Source organism: Hibiscus syriacus, unplaced genomic scaffold (assembly GCF_006381635.1).
Source record: "Hibiscus syriacus cultivar Baekdansim isolate YM2019G1 unplaced genomic scaffold, ASM638163v2 tig00117032_pilon, whole genome shotgun sequence".
Classification (NCBI taxonomy): domain Eukaryota; kingdom Viridiplantae; phylum Streptophyta; class Magnoliopsida; order Malvales; family Malvaceae; genus Hibiscus; species Hibiscus syriacus.
The window spans coordinates 1,093,757-1,113,575 of record NW_024063532.1 but is presented as its reverse complement, the minus strand read 5'-3'; the positions used below and the strand labels follow the sequence as shown (position 1 = coordinate 1,113,575).

Genomic DNA, 19,819 nt, shown 5'->3' with positions numbered 1-19,819 from the left:
GATGGTGTTCTATTTGCACAATGCCAAAGGCACATTATCAACTGAACATCGTTGGCATGTAAATTACATAAGAATATTGATTTTGACTTGGTTGGGGAGCCCAATCATTCGGCAAAACTGAAGGAATGAGAATATAGAAACTTTACAACCTGAGAATTTCTAACATGACAACGAAAATCCAGAAATATCATTAAAGCATTTTGCAACCGTGGGTTAAAAAAGAATTGCATCATTAATTCTCGGGCAGGGCTGAAGAGAGATGTGAAATTCACAACAATTCGGAGCAATGAATACATGAATGGTTAATAATCCTGGCTACGACACTCTCTGGCTCTGGAATGAGGGAAGATGTCACACTGTTCCAGAAATGAAATGCTACAGATTCGGTCAGAATCTTGTTGAATAAAGCATCTTGCTGCTATTTCTCAGTTTCTGTCGTTGGGGCAACGAAGTATCTGTTTTTTGATCCAAATGAGTAATTTCAGAGGAGAGGAATTTAAGACTTCACATGTAAAGAAGTGTAACTAGTGTAATGCAAAGAGTCGCAACACAAGCTAGAGAAAATTTTCACATGCAAACTGTAAATATTTGATCACAAAAAATGGATGTTAGTGTGCCGGCGAGGATCACTATTATAGGAAATACCTTTTATAGGCTATGGAATTATAGGTTCTAACAGAGGTAGGCAAGCTGAGAGAAACACCTAACATTCTAAAGAGATTTGAAGATAATGGAGATGGTTGAATGGCTCAATGTTCATCTTAAAAAAAGAAATCTAGCCTGAGAAATCCAAGGCCCTACTTATTTAAAGAGATAGCAGGTTTAACTGGAAGACAGATGTCCAAAACAAATATAATTACAAAAGAAAATCAATCAGTCAAACTACTGCAAACTAAATCAATTACCATGGAGAAAAAATATAAAGTTGGAATTGGGGAGCATGGAGATGCTTCACTAGTCGGATTTTACAATGATAAGAGCCATGCATCTTGTATGAACAGGGTTTGATACATTTTTATTTGTGCATACATGTTTATTGCCCAAAGTGAGTTGAAATTGTAAGAGAGAGACACATGCATTTAAGAGATCATTTTCAAGAGTAGGGATATGTATGAAAAGAGAACCTTGTAATATGCCGAGAACTAATAGGGAAGAAAACAGAGGAAGGTTGCACATTCAAGTCTGTCTGTTTGATGGATATGACGTTCTTTTTGTTTAAAAACCTTTTTGCAACCCTCGATAGAAGATCAGCCCCATTCCCTCTCAATTGGGTATCATCATACGTCAAATAAAATTCCTTCAAACACTCCATTATAAAAGGACTGCACAAGAGAATGCAAAAATTCAATAATGATTTAGTTGCTGGTATAAGAAAAACCAATAACCTAGCAAAATTATGAAAAAAGAGAGTGTCTCTCTCCTACAATTCCTTCCACCCAAAACTTAGAGAGAAAGATGGTATCTATAAATATACGAGTCCAAGAAATTATCAGAACATGCCTAAACACGGAATAGAAAAAGGTACAGCTTTCTGTTGTAAAAGTTATTCAAAGAAATGAAACAAGAAACAGCTTTTTCTTTAACAATAAATGAACATGAATATCTGAGATAAAGACAGTCAGCAATTTAGGAAAACTCTTCAAAATACTCAAGCTGCCAAAGGTCTTCAGACAAATAGCAACTTCTACAGTTGTACTCTAAATACAAATACTATCCATGTAATTATAGAATTAATACAAAACATATGTATTACCTTTCTGATCAATGTATGTGCGTATTACCTTAAAAATCCAAGCATAATCAACAGTAATTTCAACAGAACCAAAAACTGGAAACAATTATTGAGAACATAAGAACCAAGTGCAGCCTTTACCTATGCTTTCTAAATGCCATTAACGCCCCATTCAAAGAGCTTCCCTGATCTTCCTGGCCCACAGAATTATTGAGTGCCAATAATGGTTTCAGAACTATAATATCAGAATCAAGATAAATGCCACCATATCTCCAAAACAGATAGACATGCAGGAATAAGTGCACAAGGACAACAAAGGGTGTTAACATTGAAGCTAAAAGGTAGCAGTCTACCAAGTGAAGTTTGTTACATAACAGACTATTAAAACAATTATGGCAGCAAATTGATAACACAATTCGAAATTGCATCCTAAACCTCACAAAAGTATGTGCATAGATGAGCAAGCTCACTTGTAAAGAGCAGCAAGTAAAACAAGCTCACTATAATGAGTAGCATAAAATTTTGTCTTTCTCCATTCAAAACACACGGATGCAAATACGTGGGTAGGTGTATCTTTCAACAATTCATCAAGGTTTGGCATAGCCACGGCAACTTTGTAACTGTGTGGAACAAGAAACCATTTGTAGGAGCATAGATATGATAAATCAAAATGCTGAACCAGAACAAAACTTACCCATTTTTCACAAAACTGTCTTTGAAAAAATCAAGCTCAATTGTTTCTGAGAACACAAGTGTCGTAACCGGTTTTCGCCCGGGCACGAATTTTGTACTTATTTGACGGGAAAAGTGATGTGAATAAATGGTTTTGAAAATAATTTGGGAGTCGCCATCGGCCTTTTGGGTCAGGTAGGTCGAATACCTAAAAAATATCTTTTAAAAGAGTTTTTAAGAAAACATCAGTTAAAAGATAAACTGATATGCGTTTTAACCAAAAATTCGTTCTTTTTAATAGTAAAAAGGGATTCGTGGTCGGTTACGTGTAGGGAAGGATTAGCACCCCTACAACGCCCAAAATTGGTACTTTTTAATTATAAATTGTCTCTATTATTAGAAATAAAAAAATTCAAATATATTTAATTTATAATTATATTATTTCAAATTTTATTACTATAATTTTTAAGAAAATATATTAATTTAAATATATTTATAAAAATATTTATTTATTTAGAAATATCAGAAAATGACTTCTAGGTGTCTTAAGATAGCTCTTTTCTTCGATATTAAATAAATAAATATTAAAATTTTTAATAATTTAAATAAAACTAAATTATAATTTTTATAATGTTTAATTATTTAAAATACCAGAATAGGACATCCAGTTGTTTTAAGACTGTCATTTTCTTTGATATTGAAAATAAATAAACATTATTATTTAAAAAAAATGTAGATATATATATTTATATGAATAAAATAATTATGAAAATAATAATTTAAACATATAAAATTAAAAATATAAATAAACAATGAGTAAAATAAATAAAATTAAAATTAAATATAAAAAGTAATAAAACTTATAATTAAAATTGGTGACTAAATTATGACATATCAAGATTAAAAGCTCTAGTTTGAAATATTATGAAAACTAGGTGTTACTAATGTAATTAATCTTTAATTAATTAATTAGAGGTCAAAATAAAAATTATTAAAGTTATAAGGACTAAATACGGTATTTAACCTAAATATATATAAGTATTCAGGCTAGGACTAAATTATAAACTAAATAAAATCGAAAGACCGAATTAAAAGAATTTAAAAATTGATTTAGTGACTAAAATATAAAGTTACAAAACTGTGGTGGCAGCGGGTATAGTTTACCCACACGAGAAATTACAGTTATACCCCTTCCCCAAAACGACGTCGTTTGGGGAAGGGTTTAAAAATCCCTTAAGGCCGGCCCTTAAGGGCCAGCTTCTTCACTTTCATCTTTCCTCTTCTCTCTCTAACTGAGAGAGAAGAAAGACTCTCTCGCCTCTCTCTAGTTTTCTGTCGCCGACCGGCCACCACCAACGGCGCAGATTACCACCGCCGGCCGCCACCAACGGTGGCCGGAATTCCCAAATTACCCTAGAGTGTAGATCTCAACCTCCTACGACCGAATATGTCCTTCACTTGTCCTAAAACGCTTTAGATCGCTCTAGATCTAAAATAAATCGAAGGTTTTACCTTCGGTTTTACAACGATTCCGGTGGTTCCAAACGGTTTGGAAGATTTTATGATGGTAAGATGCTCCTTTTCCTCTTCTTTCTGATTATTGGGTGTCGATTTGTTCTCGTATTCTGCTATCTTTTTGGTTCACTGTTCTTGCTGTGGCTTTCTGTTTGTGTGTTGGTTGCCCCTCTGTTTTGGTTATCTCCGATTCTTCCTCCTTGTCCTCTTTTTTCAGGTTTGGTGATGGCTTTTTATAGCCACCACAGTGCTCGGATCGGACCAGTCCAAAGAGGGAAGCTTCGGTGAGTCACCATAGCTATGGTGGTGACTCACCATAGGGCTTCAACGTTTGTGGCTTCGTGGCGCTTCTGGAGCATTCTGGCGAGGTGGTGTCATGGCAGCAAGTCGTCGGCAGTTGCTGGTTGGATCACCTGGCATTGGAGCGGTGGCGTGGTCCCTAGGGTTATCATAACCCTAGGGTTTCTGGTTGGAGATCTATGGACCGTTGGATCTTGCCAGATCCAACGGTGGAAAAGCAAGGCGGCCGGAGAAGAAGATGGAACCCTAATCTATTTAGGGTTTCCAAACTTGGGCTGGTTCGGTTGGGCTTCTCTGATTTGGGCATGGGTTTTTGTAATCAGGCCTTTAAATTGGGCTCCGGGATTAATAATTGGGCCTGTAATAATAAATAAAATTATTTATTATTTAATAATAATATATAATAATAATAATAATAATAATATAAATAATAATCAAATAAAAAAACTAGTGTCTTCAGCTGCCCCTCTTTGCTCATTCTTGTGTTAACGAGAATAGAGCAAAGACGAAAAGACAATAAGTTTTTTTTTTCCATTTAATCTTCACTCGGAAATGTTGAACAAGTTCTTCTTTGGGATTGGTTCTTCTCATTATGAACTTTTCCACTGGGGATGACAATTTATCTCCTTCTGTGATGTAATCTAGCAAAGGTTGAACAAGCTCTTCTCATTATGAACTTCTTCTTCAAATGAGTTCTTCTCATTGTGAACTCTTTCCGGAAATGCTGATGATGATATATCTCCTTTTATGATAGAGTCATGCAAAAGGTCGAACAAGCTCTTCTCATTATGAACTTCTTCTTCTTTCTTCAGATGAACTCTTTCTGAAAAGTTGATCTATCGAGTGATGAATTTGAGCGAAAAGTTGAACAAGTTCTTCTTATTATGAACTTCTTCTTTCTTTTTCAGATGAGTTTTTCTCATTATGAACTCTTTCACTGGGGATGCTGATCCATCAAATGATGAATTTAAACAAAAGGTTGAACAAATTCTTTTCATTATGAACTTCTTCGTCCTTCTTCAGATGAGTTCTTCTCATTATGAACTTTTTCTGGAGAAGATAATCCATCAAGTGATGGATTTGAGCAAAAAGTTGAACAAATTCTTCTCATTATGAATTTCTTCTTCCTTCTTCAGATGAGTTCTTCTTATTATGAACTTTCTCTGGCAAAGCTGATCCATCAAATGATGAATTCAAGCAAAAGTTGAACAAGTTCTTCTTATTATGAACTTCTTATTCTCTCTTCAGATGAGTTCTTCTTATTATGAACTTTCTCTGGCAAAGCTGATCCATCAAATGATGAATTCAAGCAAAAGTTGAACAAGTTCTTCTTATTATGAACTTCTTCTTCTTTCTTCAGATGAGTTCTTCTCATTATGAACTCTAACTGACACTGTTGATCCATTGAATGATGGATTTAAATCTTTTCTAAAATCTTTGAAATTCCTATTAAAAATTCAACATGGATGAAAATGAATGAAAATGCACCTATTTTTGCAAACACCTAAATATGATGCATGAATGTTAAGTTATTTGATTTCAGATTGGTGAATTGAGTATTTCCTCAGTTGTAAAACCCAATAGATCTTTCTTCTTCAAATTAAAGAATCTATCATCTTTGACAAATGTAGATGTAGATATAATGTCACAAAACCTCTTGAGAATAAAACTCAATAGTATAGGCTTTTGAAAAGCTTGCATTCATGCAACATGTTGATTCTGATAACAACTCATCTGATTATGAAGTGACCTTTCAAGATGATTTCACAGATATCGATAGTTCTTTTAATACCGAGAAATCTTGAATTCTGATTCTGATGAGGAGAATAAACTGTTATACTTGACAAAAATGGGATTCTCAGAGGCTGAAGCTTCAATAGCCATGGAGAGATGTGGTCCAGATTCATCAATTGCAGAATTGACAGATTTTATATGTGCTGCTCAAATGGCTAAGGCTGCTGACACATTTCTCCCGGTAAAAGATGGGAAGCCATTATGCGATGAACCCACTTACAAGAAAAGGCAAAACTTGGGCTATGATTTTTGGGAAAGGGATAAGCAAAATAAGCTTGAAAAGAAACTTCTTAATGAAGACGATCATGCAATTCATCTTTTAATTCCAATGATTGGTTCTGCGTTTTATATCAAACCAAATCAGATAACTTAAAGAACACTTCCAGAAGATGCTATTAGCATATTCATCTTTCAAAATCAATAACTGGTTCTGTGGTTCATACCAAACCAGATCAGATAACTCAAAGAACACTTCCAGAAGATGCTATGAGCACATTCATCTTCTAAATTCAATAACTGGTTCTGTGGTTCATACCAAACCAGATCAGATAACTCAAAGAACACTTCCAGAAGATGCTATGAGCACATTCATCTTTCAAATTCCAATGATTGGTTTTGTGGTTTTATACCAAACCAGATCAGATAACTCAAAGAACACTTCCAGAAGATGCTATGAGCACATTCATCTTCTAAATTCAATAACTGGTTCTGTGGTTCATACCAAACCAGATCAGATAACTCAAAGAACACTTCCAGAAGATGCTATGAGCACATTCATCTTTTAATATCCAATGATTGGTTTTGTGGTTTCATACCAAACCAGATCAGATAACTCAAAGAACACTTTCAGAAGATGCTATTAACACATTCATCTTTCAAATTTAATGATTGGTTTTTTAGGGTTCATACCAAACCAGATCAGATAACTCAAAGAACACTTCCAGAAGATGCTATGAGCACATTCATCTTTCAAATTCAATGATTGGTTTTACCAAACCAGATCAGATAACTCAAAGAACACTTCCAGAAGATACTATGAGCACATTGTATTTGTTCCAGTTAATGTTTGGACTGGGATATCACAGTACTTATTCGATGTAGAGCCAGAATTTGTAGATTCGAAGCATTTTTATGCTACTACACTAAAAAGGGCTATATTCATAATTCTGCCAATTAAGCACATATTTTCTCTTATTATGCTTCCTCCATGTGCTGATGCTTTTCCATTAACAAAGAAATGATGGCCTTCCTGGAATCCAAGAACAAAGTTGAACTATTTATAAACATGTACAGGAAGTGCCAAATTGACAGAAAGGATCTGTAAGGCTCTTGAAGCTTATGACAATGAGCCACATTCGAGTGTTTAGAAGTATGTTCTTGATGAGTGCTGAAAATGGAATCTAGTATGGGTTGGAAGGAATAAAGTTGCTCCACTTGAACCTGATGAGGTGGAAATGCTTCTAGGTTTCCCTAAAAACCATACATGAGGATCTTTGAAAACAGATGTGCAAGAACTGAATGATGATCGGTTGGAGCAATTGATGAGTAGTTTTAATGGACTCGACCTTGTTGTTGGTGGTATCCCGTGTAACAATCTTGATGGAAATAATAAACATCATCATGATGAACTAGAAGATTTTTATTGGTGCATTTTCTTGCAATGACTATTACGACAGCTGTCTCGTCTGCTGTTCCAATATATCCCATTCTTTTCAAATCATGGAACGATTTAGTTAACAGTAAAATTTGACATCTTCAACTTTTGGAATCCTGTAACCAATGTTACCCTATATAAAAGGCCTATAAGGGTAGATTCTGTTCCAATGTCTTATTCTGTGCCATAAGTCCTCAAATTCAAATTCAGCAATCTTCTGAAGGACATAATGAATATCATCTTGACAAAGAAAATGATCAGCATAGAAGAAGTAGCAATAATGTATCAAGACTTGAGCCAGCATCACGGTATAACCAGAGTGCAGGTAGTGACTTGTTCATGGCTTTATGATGTAATCTTCTAGAGAACATGAATTGATGGTTAGGGGAAAATAATCTGTCTGGTGATGCTTATCGCCCTCAGTATGAGATAAACGATAATCTTTCTTGATGAATTGCTAATGTCATAGGAGAGTGTCACAAGTTCAATTCTCCAGACTTTCTGGCTTCTTGGACCACTTGCCTTCAAAAATGTGAAGCGCTTCATTCTTCTGGCTTCGTTCATTCTTTTTCTACAACAGAGGTAGAATAAGCAACAATTGCTTTAAGGACCTTCCTCATTTGAGACTGTACTGTTTGAAAATGGTTTTTCTCCTTTCTTTATTGAAGAATGAAAGAATTTTGCAAAGTATTACCCCTTTTAGGTTCACAATATAATCGAATCATAAACAATGAGTTTAATGAATATCAAATAAATCAACTACACTTTTAAATCATTCAAAAATCATAGTCCTATGGCAAGTGTCAAAATTATTGACTGATTTGAGGTGTAGGTTGATTTTGGTAAAGTAGGTTCTTTCAAGTTGGTTCAGTATGTCGCTTCGGGCTTCCACTAACTTGAAGAAATGGTTGTTATGCTCATCTTGTAGAGATGCTTCTCGTTTCCAGAATATCAGGAACGTTTTTGAGATGTGTGGTGCTTCATTTAAGATCATCTCTTATGTCGTTTGTTGCACCATTCAATAATCGAGCCGCCTTTTCAGGTTTTCAACACGAATCCTCCTTTGGTTCTAAGATGTTATTTAAAAATTTATATCTTGAACCCTCCTTTTATCATTTTTCATATCATGCATTAAAGATTTTAAAAACCAATTTTTGCAAATAAAAATCAATCTTTGAGAGGCGGAATGAATTCTGAAGATATTCTCTTTTACTTATAAATCCATGTATGATTAAATTGGACTTTTCAGGTACGTAACGTAGGCCATGGCTTATGGTTACGAAAGAAAGGGATAAAAAGGCCCAAATAAGTGTTTAAGGGTAATCAAACCAAGGATCAATTCATTCTGATGCCATCAATCTTGCCTTGCTTAACTTGGATCTGCTTTGTTGGGGATTTTTCCATCATTTGGATCCCTCTAGACTGCCAAATTTTGGATTCATTTCCAATTTCTCATATCTTCAGCATTTCTTGCTCTTTTTGTTCGTACTTGATCAACCTTGTAACTTGAGGCTCAATAAGTCACCCATCTTGATTCAATTTTCCTTCTTTTTTTTTTCCTTTTTGTTTTTTGTTTTTGTTTTTGTTTTCTTTTTCTTTTTTTCTTCTTCTTCTTTCTTTGCTAGATGAGTATAATACTTCAATTGCTTTGAGCACCTCCTTTTCTTTTATCATTTTGGAGATTTTCCATTATTCTTGATTGGATTGATCTTCAAGCACTCTGTATTTGACATACCTTGTAATTCAAAACTTTCTTGACTTCATGGAAACTTGTCTTCGTAATAAAAATGTATTGACAATCTTTATTCTTGTGAGCAAATATCCTTCACCTTGCCCCCTAATGTGGAGGGTGATCCTTGGTTAGAGTTGAATCAGAAGAAAAATTATTCAGGCTCAAGTGGGGACAACAAAGGATATATATATATATATATATATTAAAAGATAAATGAAAACAATGTCGTTCGTCATCTCATACACAGAAACCTTTGTAAAAAGATGTATCTCCAGGGGGATGAATATTCAAGATTAATTTTACTTACATGAAAAATGTAATTAATGCATGATATATTTATTTTAATCAATCACTTTCCCCTTTTTTTTTGAGTATGCCCTAATCACTCGAAATTACCATCAATGAGTTGGACCATGATGCCTCATCTCGTCTCTTCTTGCAGTAAAATTCACGGATAATTGAAAGTTTGGTTCTTTTGAGGTCTTTTGGTTTATGATGGTTTTGTGTTTGGAAGGATAAATATGCGATTCTTAAAGTCATGTATATGGTGGAAGGGGTATATCATAAACCAACCAACTCTATCCAAGAAGGTAAACATCTAGAGTTGATGTCTCAAAAACAAGTAAAGACATTTCTTCAGAATCTCAGATAAATGTAGTGTCAGGATTTGGTTTTGGTAAGGGTCGAGTAATTGGCATTGGATGGCATATTGAAGATATAATTTTACCACTTGCCAATAGATCTATAACTCTTGAAAAATTAAAAGAATATTTAATCTACTTGATACTCAATAATCTCAAGATTAAAATTTGACTCCTTGCTCATAACCATAAAAGTAACACATATTTATTTATTGCACAAAAGGCGGAGAAAGGAACAAAAAACATTTTCAAACAAGATGCTGAAAATAGAAAGTACTACAGTGGTAGATAACACTTCCATTTGTTTATGCATCATTACTCATCTATTATTGGGTGTGTACTTGGCCCAGGATTTTTATCCTTATTTGCCCCCCATTTCTTGATCATTTCTTGTGTCAAGACTCTCTTGTCGACGAGCGTTTCTATTTCTTTTAACAGTGACCAACAATTCCCTGTTGAATGTCCTGATACTCCCAAGTGAAAATTACAGAAGCTATTTTGATCATAGCAATGGGCATAAGGCTTTGGTAACACCTTCACCAATCTTGGTGTAATGTATTTACCTTTAACCAAATGAGGGTACAGGTCTGAGATAGATTCTTGAAACACCTTCAGAGTCTTTCTCGCTCGCGAGGCTATCACTTTCTTTGATCGTTCTGAACGAATGAATGCTCTCATGTTATCGAGGGCGTTCTGAATATTCATTTCAGCTATAACTGGGGTAATATTAACCAGATTTCTTAAGTTGTCCTTTGCCTTACTGGTTTTCGGCAAATCTGATACATGTATCTGAGGTGTCTTCTGGGTTATATCTGCCTCATTCTTTCTTAGACCTATAGGCCAATCTCGAATTACATCCATGGGAGCCTTTTGATTTCTTTTCCCATTTTCTTGTGCCCGATATTCTTCGTAGGATTTGGTTACATTAGTTTTTGTTGCAACAATGGTTTCTGAACATTGAATCTTAACCCCTTCTTTTATCTTGCATTTTTGAATTGCTTGCTCTAAAGGGTCTTGAAAATTTCCCTTAAGGTTACCAGGAACCTTAGCTGAACAATTTGGAATTCCAGTCTGATTTATCCAAGGAAATTCCTTATAGGTCCAATTATCATTTGGAGGCCACTGTGATTGGTCAAGTTGTGGAGTAATTGATCTGGCTGAGAGCATTTTTGGATGCAACTTTTCACTCGAATAGTGGAAGGGAGGAAATTGAAATCCCTGCACATTCTTTTTCTTCTTGATCACTCTATAAGGTTTGGCACCATGTTTAACTGAATAAGACCTCACTGTATTAACCCCAGCTTCTTTCTTGACTTTAGTATTGTCAGAGCCTTTTATCTTGCCATTCTTGATAGCCATTTCGATGATTTCTCCAATTATGATGATGTCAGAGAAATTATTAGGGACAACCCCTATCATGTGATTAACATAAGGAAATTTTAATGTGCTGATGAACAAAGTAGTGAACTCTTTTTCAGTCAATGGTGGATGTACTTGAGAAGCAATGTCTTTCCATCGTTGTGAATATTGTCGAAAGCTTTCATTGCACTTCATATTCATGCTTTGCAACATTATTCGATCAGGGGCCATATCAGTCATGTGCTTGTATTGACCTAAAAAAGCTTGAGCTAAATCCCTCCAAGAACGTATTTGAGTACGTTTTAGCTTATTATACCATATGGATGCAGATCCATATAAACTGTCTTGGAAACAGTGGATTAACAACTTTTCATTCTCTACATAGCCAGTCATACGACGACAATACATAGTGATATGATATGAAGGGCATGTGGTCCCATTATACTTCTCAAAATCTGGAACCTTGAACTTTGGTGGAATAACCAGGCCAGGGACCAAACTTAGTTCTTTGGCATCAAACCCATAAAATGACTCAACTGTCTCTATAGATTTTATCACCTCTTCTATATTTTCCAGTCGTCGAGTGAATTTTTCCTTCTCAACTGATTTGTTTAGGTCAAGGACCTCATTACTAATACAAAATTCATCAGGCTTCAACTCAGAATTAGTAGGACAATTAGTGGGGAATGATGCTCCAGCTTGATATGGTGAGTTCTTAACAACAAAGTAAATCGGTGATTGAATTTCCTGGGGTACAGAGGTGAACTCAGGAATATGAACAGGTGTAACATCCAAAGAATTTATGGGGTTTTCAACAAGACTCTTTCCAGCGGTCTGGTGCTTCTCAATCATTTTTTTCATATCGTTCAGTAGATCGATATGAGAATTTGTGATATTAGCTTCAATTTGTGCCAACTTGCTCCTCAATTCCTCTTGTATTTTTTTCTGCTCTATCTCAAATTTGGCTAGCCTATCCTCAGTTTCTTTAGACATTTTTCTTGTGTCGTGCTGAGCGTTCTTGCTTCAAGGAAAAACCAAGATCACTTTGTTTGAAATACTTATTTTAATGAATGAATGTTTTAATGTATTATGACATAAAAAATGCAAAGATGCCAAATGCAAATGTAAATATGTGAATATGTGAATGTAATAATAAGAATACAAATTGTGCAAAAGCAAACATAAAAATACAAATACAAAGATGCCAAATGCAAATGTAAAAATCTGAATGTAACAATGCAAATTGTATAGTACAAAAACAAATTTAAGAGTATAAATGCAAAATGAAAAATGCAAAGATGCAAAATGCAAATGCATGTATGAAAAGGTGTTTACTCAAGAGTGATCATCTTAGAACAGATTTCATTGAACACAAAAGTTTCGGTACATTAAACAAAACTTTACATATAAGGATATATTTTACTCCTAACTTTTCCAAAGCCTAATTATTTTCCATTCATGCTCAAAAAGTTGAGTCTTCAGTCTGCTTCATCTCCTTGTAAAATCAGCTAAATCTATCATTTAAGAACCATATTGCTTGTCTGGACTGCAACTTCTTCTATGACATTCTCTTTCATCTTCTGTGTCACTTCTCGAAGTTGCTTATTTTCCCTTGTAAGAGATCCTTTCTATCTAAGAAGTTTTTGAACAAGATCTTCATATATGTTGTAGTTCTTTTTCAGCTTGGTGACCCCTGTGATCCACTCTTCTGGGGTACTTCCTAAGCCAGTATTTTGAAAGGCTTGACTAATTTTCTGAAAATCTTCATGCATATTTTTCATTTCTGTGTTCAATTTCTTGTTTTGGTCGTTCAAGTCCTTCAAATAACATGCTTGAGCTTCATAAAAATCTCCACTACTATGAATGTCCCGACTGATACTCTTACCATAGACTGCTTTTGGTATCAATCTGGCAGAATTTTTGTGGAGTACTTTTGGTATTAATATAACCGGTTCTCTGTGTGCAGAACTTCCCTCGATCCTCGTAGTTTCTTCAGGATGCCTTTCCTTGGTCGCATCATATTTTGTTTGATCATAAAACTTTTTGTCCATTTACGATTTCTTTCTAATATGATGAACAGTCTTTCAAGTCAACTCCTTTTGGTTATGCCATGATCATGTAATGCAAACAAAAGAAATCAAATATGAACAGATTAGAGCAATGTAATATACATGAAAAAAATAAAAAAAATAGAATAGTTAGTACCAACTAATGGGAAAAAATCTATCTATCAAGGTATAAATCTTAACCTTATGCTTTCTAGTTCCATGCTTTGTTTGGAAAATTTAACCTAACCGCATGATTTCTAGTTCGCATGCATTTATTCAGGAAAAAGGAAATAAAATAAATTAAAAGCTAGAACTTATTTCTCCTTTGTGTATACCTACTTACAAAATTTCGGCATGGTTTCAGATCAGGAGAGTTTCTAGGGTTTATTATATGCAGGTTTCAGATCTAAGAATAAAGGTACCCGAATTGTCCTTGTTAGTGCCCCCTTGGGTTGCTAACCCTCAATCCTAGTCCATCACAGACTAAAGTGGATTGAGTTCAATTCGAGGGGATACATTTCTCTATGCCTGACACAGAGAATAAATTCTCACGAAGACATAGAGCATATGAACCCCGAAAGTTACTTGCTAGGTCTGACACGGAGAATAAATTCTCACGAAGACGTCGCTTTCACTCCCACTTAAAAGGGACAAACTCAATTATAGAGCTTTATGTTATGCAATGCAAGTGTTGTGTGTGAGGAGAAATATTTAAACCTCTGACAGAAAAATAAATAATGAAAATACTTGCAAATAAAATGAAATAATATATATAAATACTATAAAAATAATAAATATATAAAAAATTTGAAAAGAAAGAATTATAAATTAAATATATGAATTTTTAATTTCTAATTAATAGAGACAATTTATAATTAATTTTAAAAGCTTAACCAGTCCCCAGCGGAGTCGCCAAGCTGTCGTAACCGGTTTTCACCCAGGCACGAATTTTGTACTTACTTGACGGGAAAAGTGATGTGAATAAATGGTTTTGAAAATAATTTGGGAGTCGCCATCGGCCTTTTGGGTCAGGTAGGTCGAATACCTAAAAAATATCTTTTAAAAGAGTTTTTAAGAAAACATCAGTTAAAAGATAAACTGATATGCGTTTTAACCAAAAAATCGTTCTTTTTAATAGTAAAAAGGGATTCGTGGTCGGTTACGTGTAGGGAAGGATTAGCACCCATACAACGCCTAAAATTGGTATTTTTTAATTATAAATTGTCTCTATTATTAGAAATAAAAAAATTCAAATATATTTAATTTATAATTATATTATTTCAAATTTTATTACTATAATTTTTAAGAAAATATATTAATTTAAATATATTTATAAAAAATATTTATTTATTTAGAAATATCAGAAAATGACTTCTAGGTGCCTTAAGACAGCTCTTTTCTTCGATATTAAATAAATAAATATTAAAATTTTAATAATTTAAATAAAACTAAATTATAATTTTTATAATGTTTAATTATTTAAAATACCAGAATAGGACATCCTGTTGTTTTAAGACTGTCCTTTTCTTTGATATTGAAAATAAATAAACATTATTATTTAAAAAAAATGTAGATATATATTTATATGAATAAAATAATTATGAAAATAATAATTTAAACATATAAAATTAAAATATAAATAAACAATGAGTAAAATAAATAAAATTAAAATTAAATATAAAAAGTAATAAAACTTATAATTAAAATTGGTGACTAAATTATGACATATCAAGATTAAAAGCTCTAGTTTGAAATATTATGAAAACTAGGTGTTACTAATGTAATTAATCTTTAATTAATTAATTAGAGGTTAAAATAAAAATTATTAAAGTTATAAGGACTAAATACGGTATTTAACCTAAATATATATAAGTATTCAGGCTAGGACTAAATTATAAACTAAATAAAATCGAAAGACCGAATTAAAAGAATTTAAAAATTGATTTAGTGACTAAAATATAAAGTTACAAAACTGTGGTGGCAGCGGGTATAGTTTACCCACACGAGAAATTACAGTTATACCCCTTCCCCAAAACGACGTCGTTTGGGGAAGGGTTTAAAAATCCCTTAAGGCCGGCCCTTAAGGGCCAGCTTCTTCACTTTCATATTTCCTCTTCTCTCTCTAACTGAGAGAGAAGAAAGACTCTCTCGCCTCTCTCTAGTTTTCTGTCGCCGGCCGGCCACCACCAACGGCGCAGATTACCACCGCCGGTCGCCACCAACGGTGGCCGGAATTCCCAAATTACCCTAGAGTGTAGATCTCAACCTCCTACGACCGAATATGGCCTTCACTTGTCCTAAAATGCTTTAGATCGCTCTAGATCTAAAATAAATCGAAGGTTTTACCTTCAGTTTTACAACGATTCCGGTGGTTCCAAACGGTTTGGAAGATTTTATGATGGTAAGATGTTCATTTTCCTCTTCTTTCTGATTATTGGGTGTCGATTTGTTCTCGTATTCTGCTCTCTTTTTGGTTCACTGTTCTTGCTGTGGCTTTCTGTTTGTGTATTGGTTGCCCCTCTGTTTTGGTTATCTCCGATTCTTCCTCCTTGTCCTCTTTTTTCAGGTGGTGATGCTTAGCCACCACAGTGCTCGGATCGGACCAGTCCAAAGAGGGAAGCTTCGGTGAGTCACCATAGCTATGGTGGTGACTCACCATAGGGCTTCAACGTGTGTGGCTTCGTGGCGCTTCTGGAGCATTCTGGCGAGGTGGTGTCATGGCAGCAAGTCGTCGGCAGTTGCTGGTTGGATCACCTGGCATTGGAGCGGCGGCGTGGTCCCTAGGGTTATCATAACCCTAGGGTTTCTGGTTGGAGATCTATGGACCGTTGGATCTTGCCAGATCCAACAGTGGAAAAGCAAGGCGGCTGGAGAAGAAGATGGAACCCTAATCTATTTAGGGTTTCCAAACTTGGGCTGGTTCGGTTGGGCTTCTCTGATTTGGGCCTGGGTTTTTGTAATCAGGCCTTTAAATTGGGCTCCAGGATTAATAATTGGGCCTGTAATAATAAATAAAATTATTTATTATTTAATAATAATATATAATAATAATAATAATATAAATAATAATCAAATAAAAAAACTAGTGTCTTCAACAAGGACACAAGCATCTGGATGCTGAGCAAGCAGACTCTCCAGCCCTCTTTGGTGCCTAACACTATACATCCACGGAGGGGAATTCCATATCATAAAAATTATTATATCACACTTCCCTTTCTTAAAAAATGCATCCACAAAATTTGTAAAAGACAGCCTTGAGTCCAATCCAGGATAGTAACCCCATCTCTTCCCATCAGCATATATACCACCCGTAAACTCAGCGTTACTCTTATGAGCCTCTAAATCAGCATTATTGACCTTATTCTTTCTAATTCTACTCACATTCCCATTTGTAATTGAGCTCGAATCATCCTTGCCACCCCTACTACTTCCTCTTACACTTAACACATTCCTCGTATTTTCATTTTTCTTACTTGCACTGTCTTTCTTAACCTCCAAGCCCATCTCGAAGATCCCCAATGGCTTCTTCACAGTAAAAGGGACCTTCTTGAACTCACTCAAAATCCACTTCTGCACCATTTTATCCCCTCTAGTCAAGCCAGTCATACCAACCCCATCAGGGTCTTGCAGCAAAGGATTATTCAATGGATTCAAAATCTCTAAATTCGATTTAAACATTCTATCCCTTCTCAAAAAATCACTTTTTTTATCAAACCAATCACCCCATTTCTCCCTCAAAGGATTCACTTTTCTCCCAGTAACTTTCTTCACCAGCAAAGCATCTTCAATGCTTTCCAATTCAGTCATTTTCCTCCTAATTTCCTCATCCAATGGAATATCATCGGATCCAAAAGCTTCCTTAATTTTATCATCATCCCCCCCAAAACCATCGTTCAAAAACCCTCCATCGTAATCCCAATCTTGAATCGAACGTTTATTGAAAGCTCTTCTAATTCCCACTTATATGGTCGAAATCAAAATGACCAGACGAAAAAATATTGTCTTTTTGATTAATTGTCGTGATTTCTAGCTCCTCTTGCTCGATTTCATTACTGTTGTCGCCGTCGGTTACTTCGTTTTCTTCGAGGGTGTCCAATTCGTCAATTTGTCGTCGGTCGAGGAGGTAATGGTGGCAGCGGTAACGTCTTCGGAGTCGGAGAGAAGAGGGATAGTGGGGAAAACGGCATCATTGTTGCTGTCGTCTACGTATGAGTGACGGGGATACATGTCGGGTTTGGAAGAGAGAGAAAGGCGGGTGTAGAGGATAGAAACTGAAAATAAGAGGAGAAGAGCTGAGAGCACTGCACATACCTGTGCGCCGTAACGTGGCCGCCGCCGAGATCGGAGATTCCTTATCATTTTCCCCCGCTGTTAAACTCTTGACGCATTCTGACAGTGAATAAGAGAGAAGAGGGAGTCCTACTACGCAGAAAGTGGTTAGCCTTCACATGGAGATTTTGTTTTGGTGGGAAATTAACTTACTTTTCTAACCAAATTTGTAAAATTCGTTTAAAAGTGGTAACTTTTCTGGGGAACGTCAAGCAATTTTGGTAACCATTCTAGATTTTTTTTAGAAATATAAAAAATTTCTTTGTAACTAAAATTTCGTATAATGGCAACTAAATAATTCGTTTGAGAATTAAAGTTGCAAGAAATAAAACTTGAGATCCGAGAAGGTGATTTTCAAGAGAGTAGATTACGAGCTAGGTAGTGTTTTATTTAACTTGGATATTGTTTGATTCGTATTCATTTAATAATTGAGGATTAATAATTTTATTTGATTTATATTAATTAAAAGATTGACGTTTGATTAAAATTATTACACGTATTCAATAGGAATTTATCTTATTTTTTAAAAATACGTGCATAATTTAATAATAATAAAGAGATTTTGTCACACCCTAATAAAGGGTTACATTTCTTCAATTTAAAATAAAGAAAATGAATAAACACAAGTGAGAAGAGTTGTTCAACCACTACAATTATTATTATTTTTATAATATGGAAAATGGAGAACCACATGTTTGAAAGGTATTTTTGGGATGACTTGGTTTTAAATCAGAGGAGTTGGAAGCTGTTGAAGACGACTAGTATATTTCTCTGATTGGCTTTGTGAAAACTTTTAATTGAGTTTTTTTATTTGCACAAGAAAGATGAAATCATATTCCATTTTCGTTCTCCTTGTATTTTTCTTAGCTTCATTTCTTAGATCATCATCTTCCTCTGCTCCTAAGCATCATTTCCATGGAATTTCTCCTCAGGATTTGAATTACTACAAATCATCATCGGATATCATTAAATGCAAATACGGATCCGGGAAATTCTCCAAATCTCAACTCAATGATGATTTCTGCGATTGTCCTGACGACACAGATGAACCTGGAACATCCGCTTGTCGGCTGTGAAATTTTACTGTCAAAATGTTGGACATGTTTCACAATTCTTGTTTTCCTCTAGAGTCAATGATGTCATCTGCTATTGTTGTGATGGGTGTGATGAGTATGATGGTAAATTGAAGTGCCCCAATACGTGTTGGGAGGATGGTAAAGTGGCTAGAGATAGGCTGATGAAAAAAAATCAGTACTTATAAGAAGGGGATTACGTTGAGAGAGCAGGAAATTGAAGTGACTAAAGTAGATATAGCTAAAGATGAAGTAGAACTAGCAAAGCTTAAAAACGAAGAGAAATCATTGAAGGACATTGTTGATCAGCTTAAAGAGTTTTTCTCGGCGAAGAACAAAAGACAGTATGAGAAGATGATGGAGGATAAGCTTATAAACTCTGTACACTCCACAGTTTTCAAAGATTCGGATTCCCTTGAAGGGGCTTGTACTAGAATTGAAGGTTATGATTTCAACCATGGTGTAATCTACTCCAGACTTCTCAAATCCATTCTCTCCATCGGTTTTCTCCTTGTCCTAGCTGGTTTACTGCTTATCATTTGGATATCTCAACCAAGGTTTGAGAGTTGGTAATGGAAAAATAATAAATAAATGTAAATGGGTTTAGTGAGCAAGTTTAAAAATGTTGATATGAAGAAAGGGCTAATCATAGCTTCAGTTCTCTACTTTCGGTAAGATTTTTTGTAACCTAGTTTTAGTATATTTTCAACCAAGCTTTGATAGTTTAGATTAGTTTGCTTTAGCCCTGATTTTAATAATTAAAAAATTTTATTTGCTCCTAAAGTTTTTAGTTTTAACAATTGGGTCCTCAAATTATTAATTAGATTCTAATGATTTATTTTTATGGAAAGGAAAATTATTTGAAGTCGAATTTGTACGGTGGATTATCCGTGTTCGTGAGAAAAAGATTGGAAGTTAGAAATCAAGTTGGTGAGATTAAATTTAAGAGTCATATTTTGGGTTTTGTTGA

The 19,819-nt window shown here is 34.6% G+C and overlaps 1 protein-coding gene across 1 annotated transcript; it reads right to left on the bottom strand.

Annotated features, from left to right (window-relative positions):
* Positions 1-165: 165 nt before the first annotated feature.
* On the bottom strand, positions 166-17,996 carry LOC120196388 (uncharacterized protein At4g19900-like). The gene is made up of 6 exons (XM_039198200.1): positions 16,547-17,996; positions 2,427-2,485; positions 2,203-2,352; positions 1,874-2,002; positions 1,125-1,322; positions 166-455 (listed from the first exon to the last, which is right to left on the bottom strand). The coding sequence occupies exons 1-6, from the start codon at positions 17,252-17,254 to the stop codon at positions 419-421; spliced, it is 1,281 nt and encodes a 426-aa protein (XP_039054131.1). The 5' UTR covers positions 17,255-17,996; the 3' UTR covers positions 166-418.
* Positions 17,997-19,819: the final 1,823 nt, after the last annotated feature.

What these genes read in the sequence shown, in the direction of transcription:
- LOC120196388 (XM_039198200.1), bottom strand. Translation starts at nt 17,254, where the DNA reads ATGACTGAATTGGAAAGCATTGAAGATGCTTTGCTGGTGAAGAAAGTT. An exon ending in GACAGTTTTGTGAAAAATGG is followed by an intron (nt 2,353 to 2,426) that starts GTAAGTTTTGTT and finishes TGTTCCACACAG; the next exon opens with TTACAAAGTTGCCGTGGCTA. An exon ending in AGTTCTCGGCATATTACAAG is followed by an intron (nt 456 to 1,124) that starts GTTCTCTTTTCA and finishes ATCAAAAAACAG; the next exon opens with ATACTTCGTTGCCCCAACGA.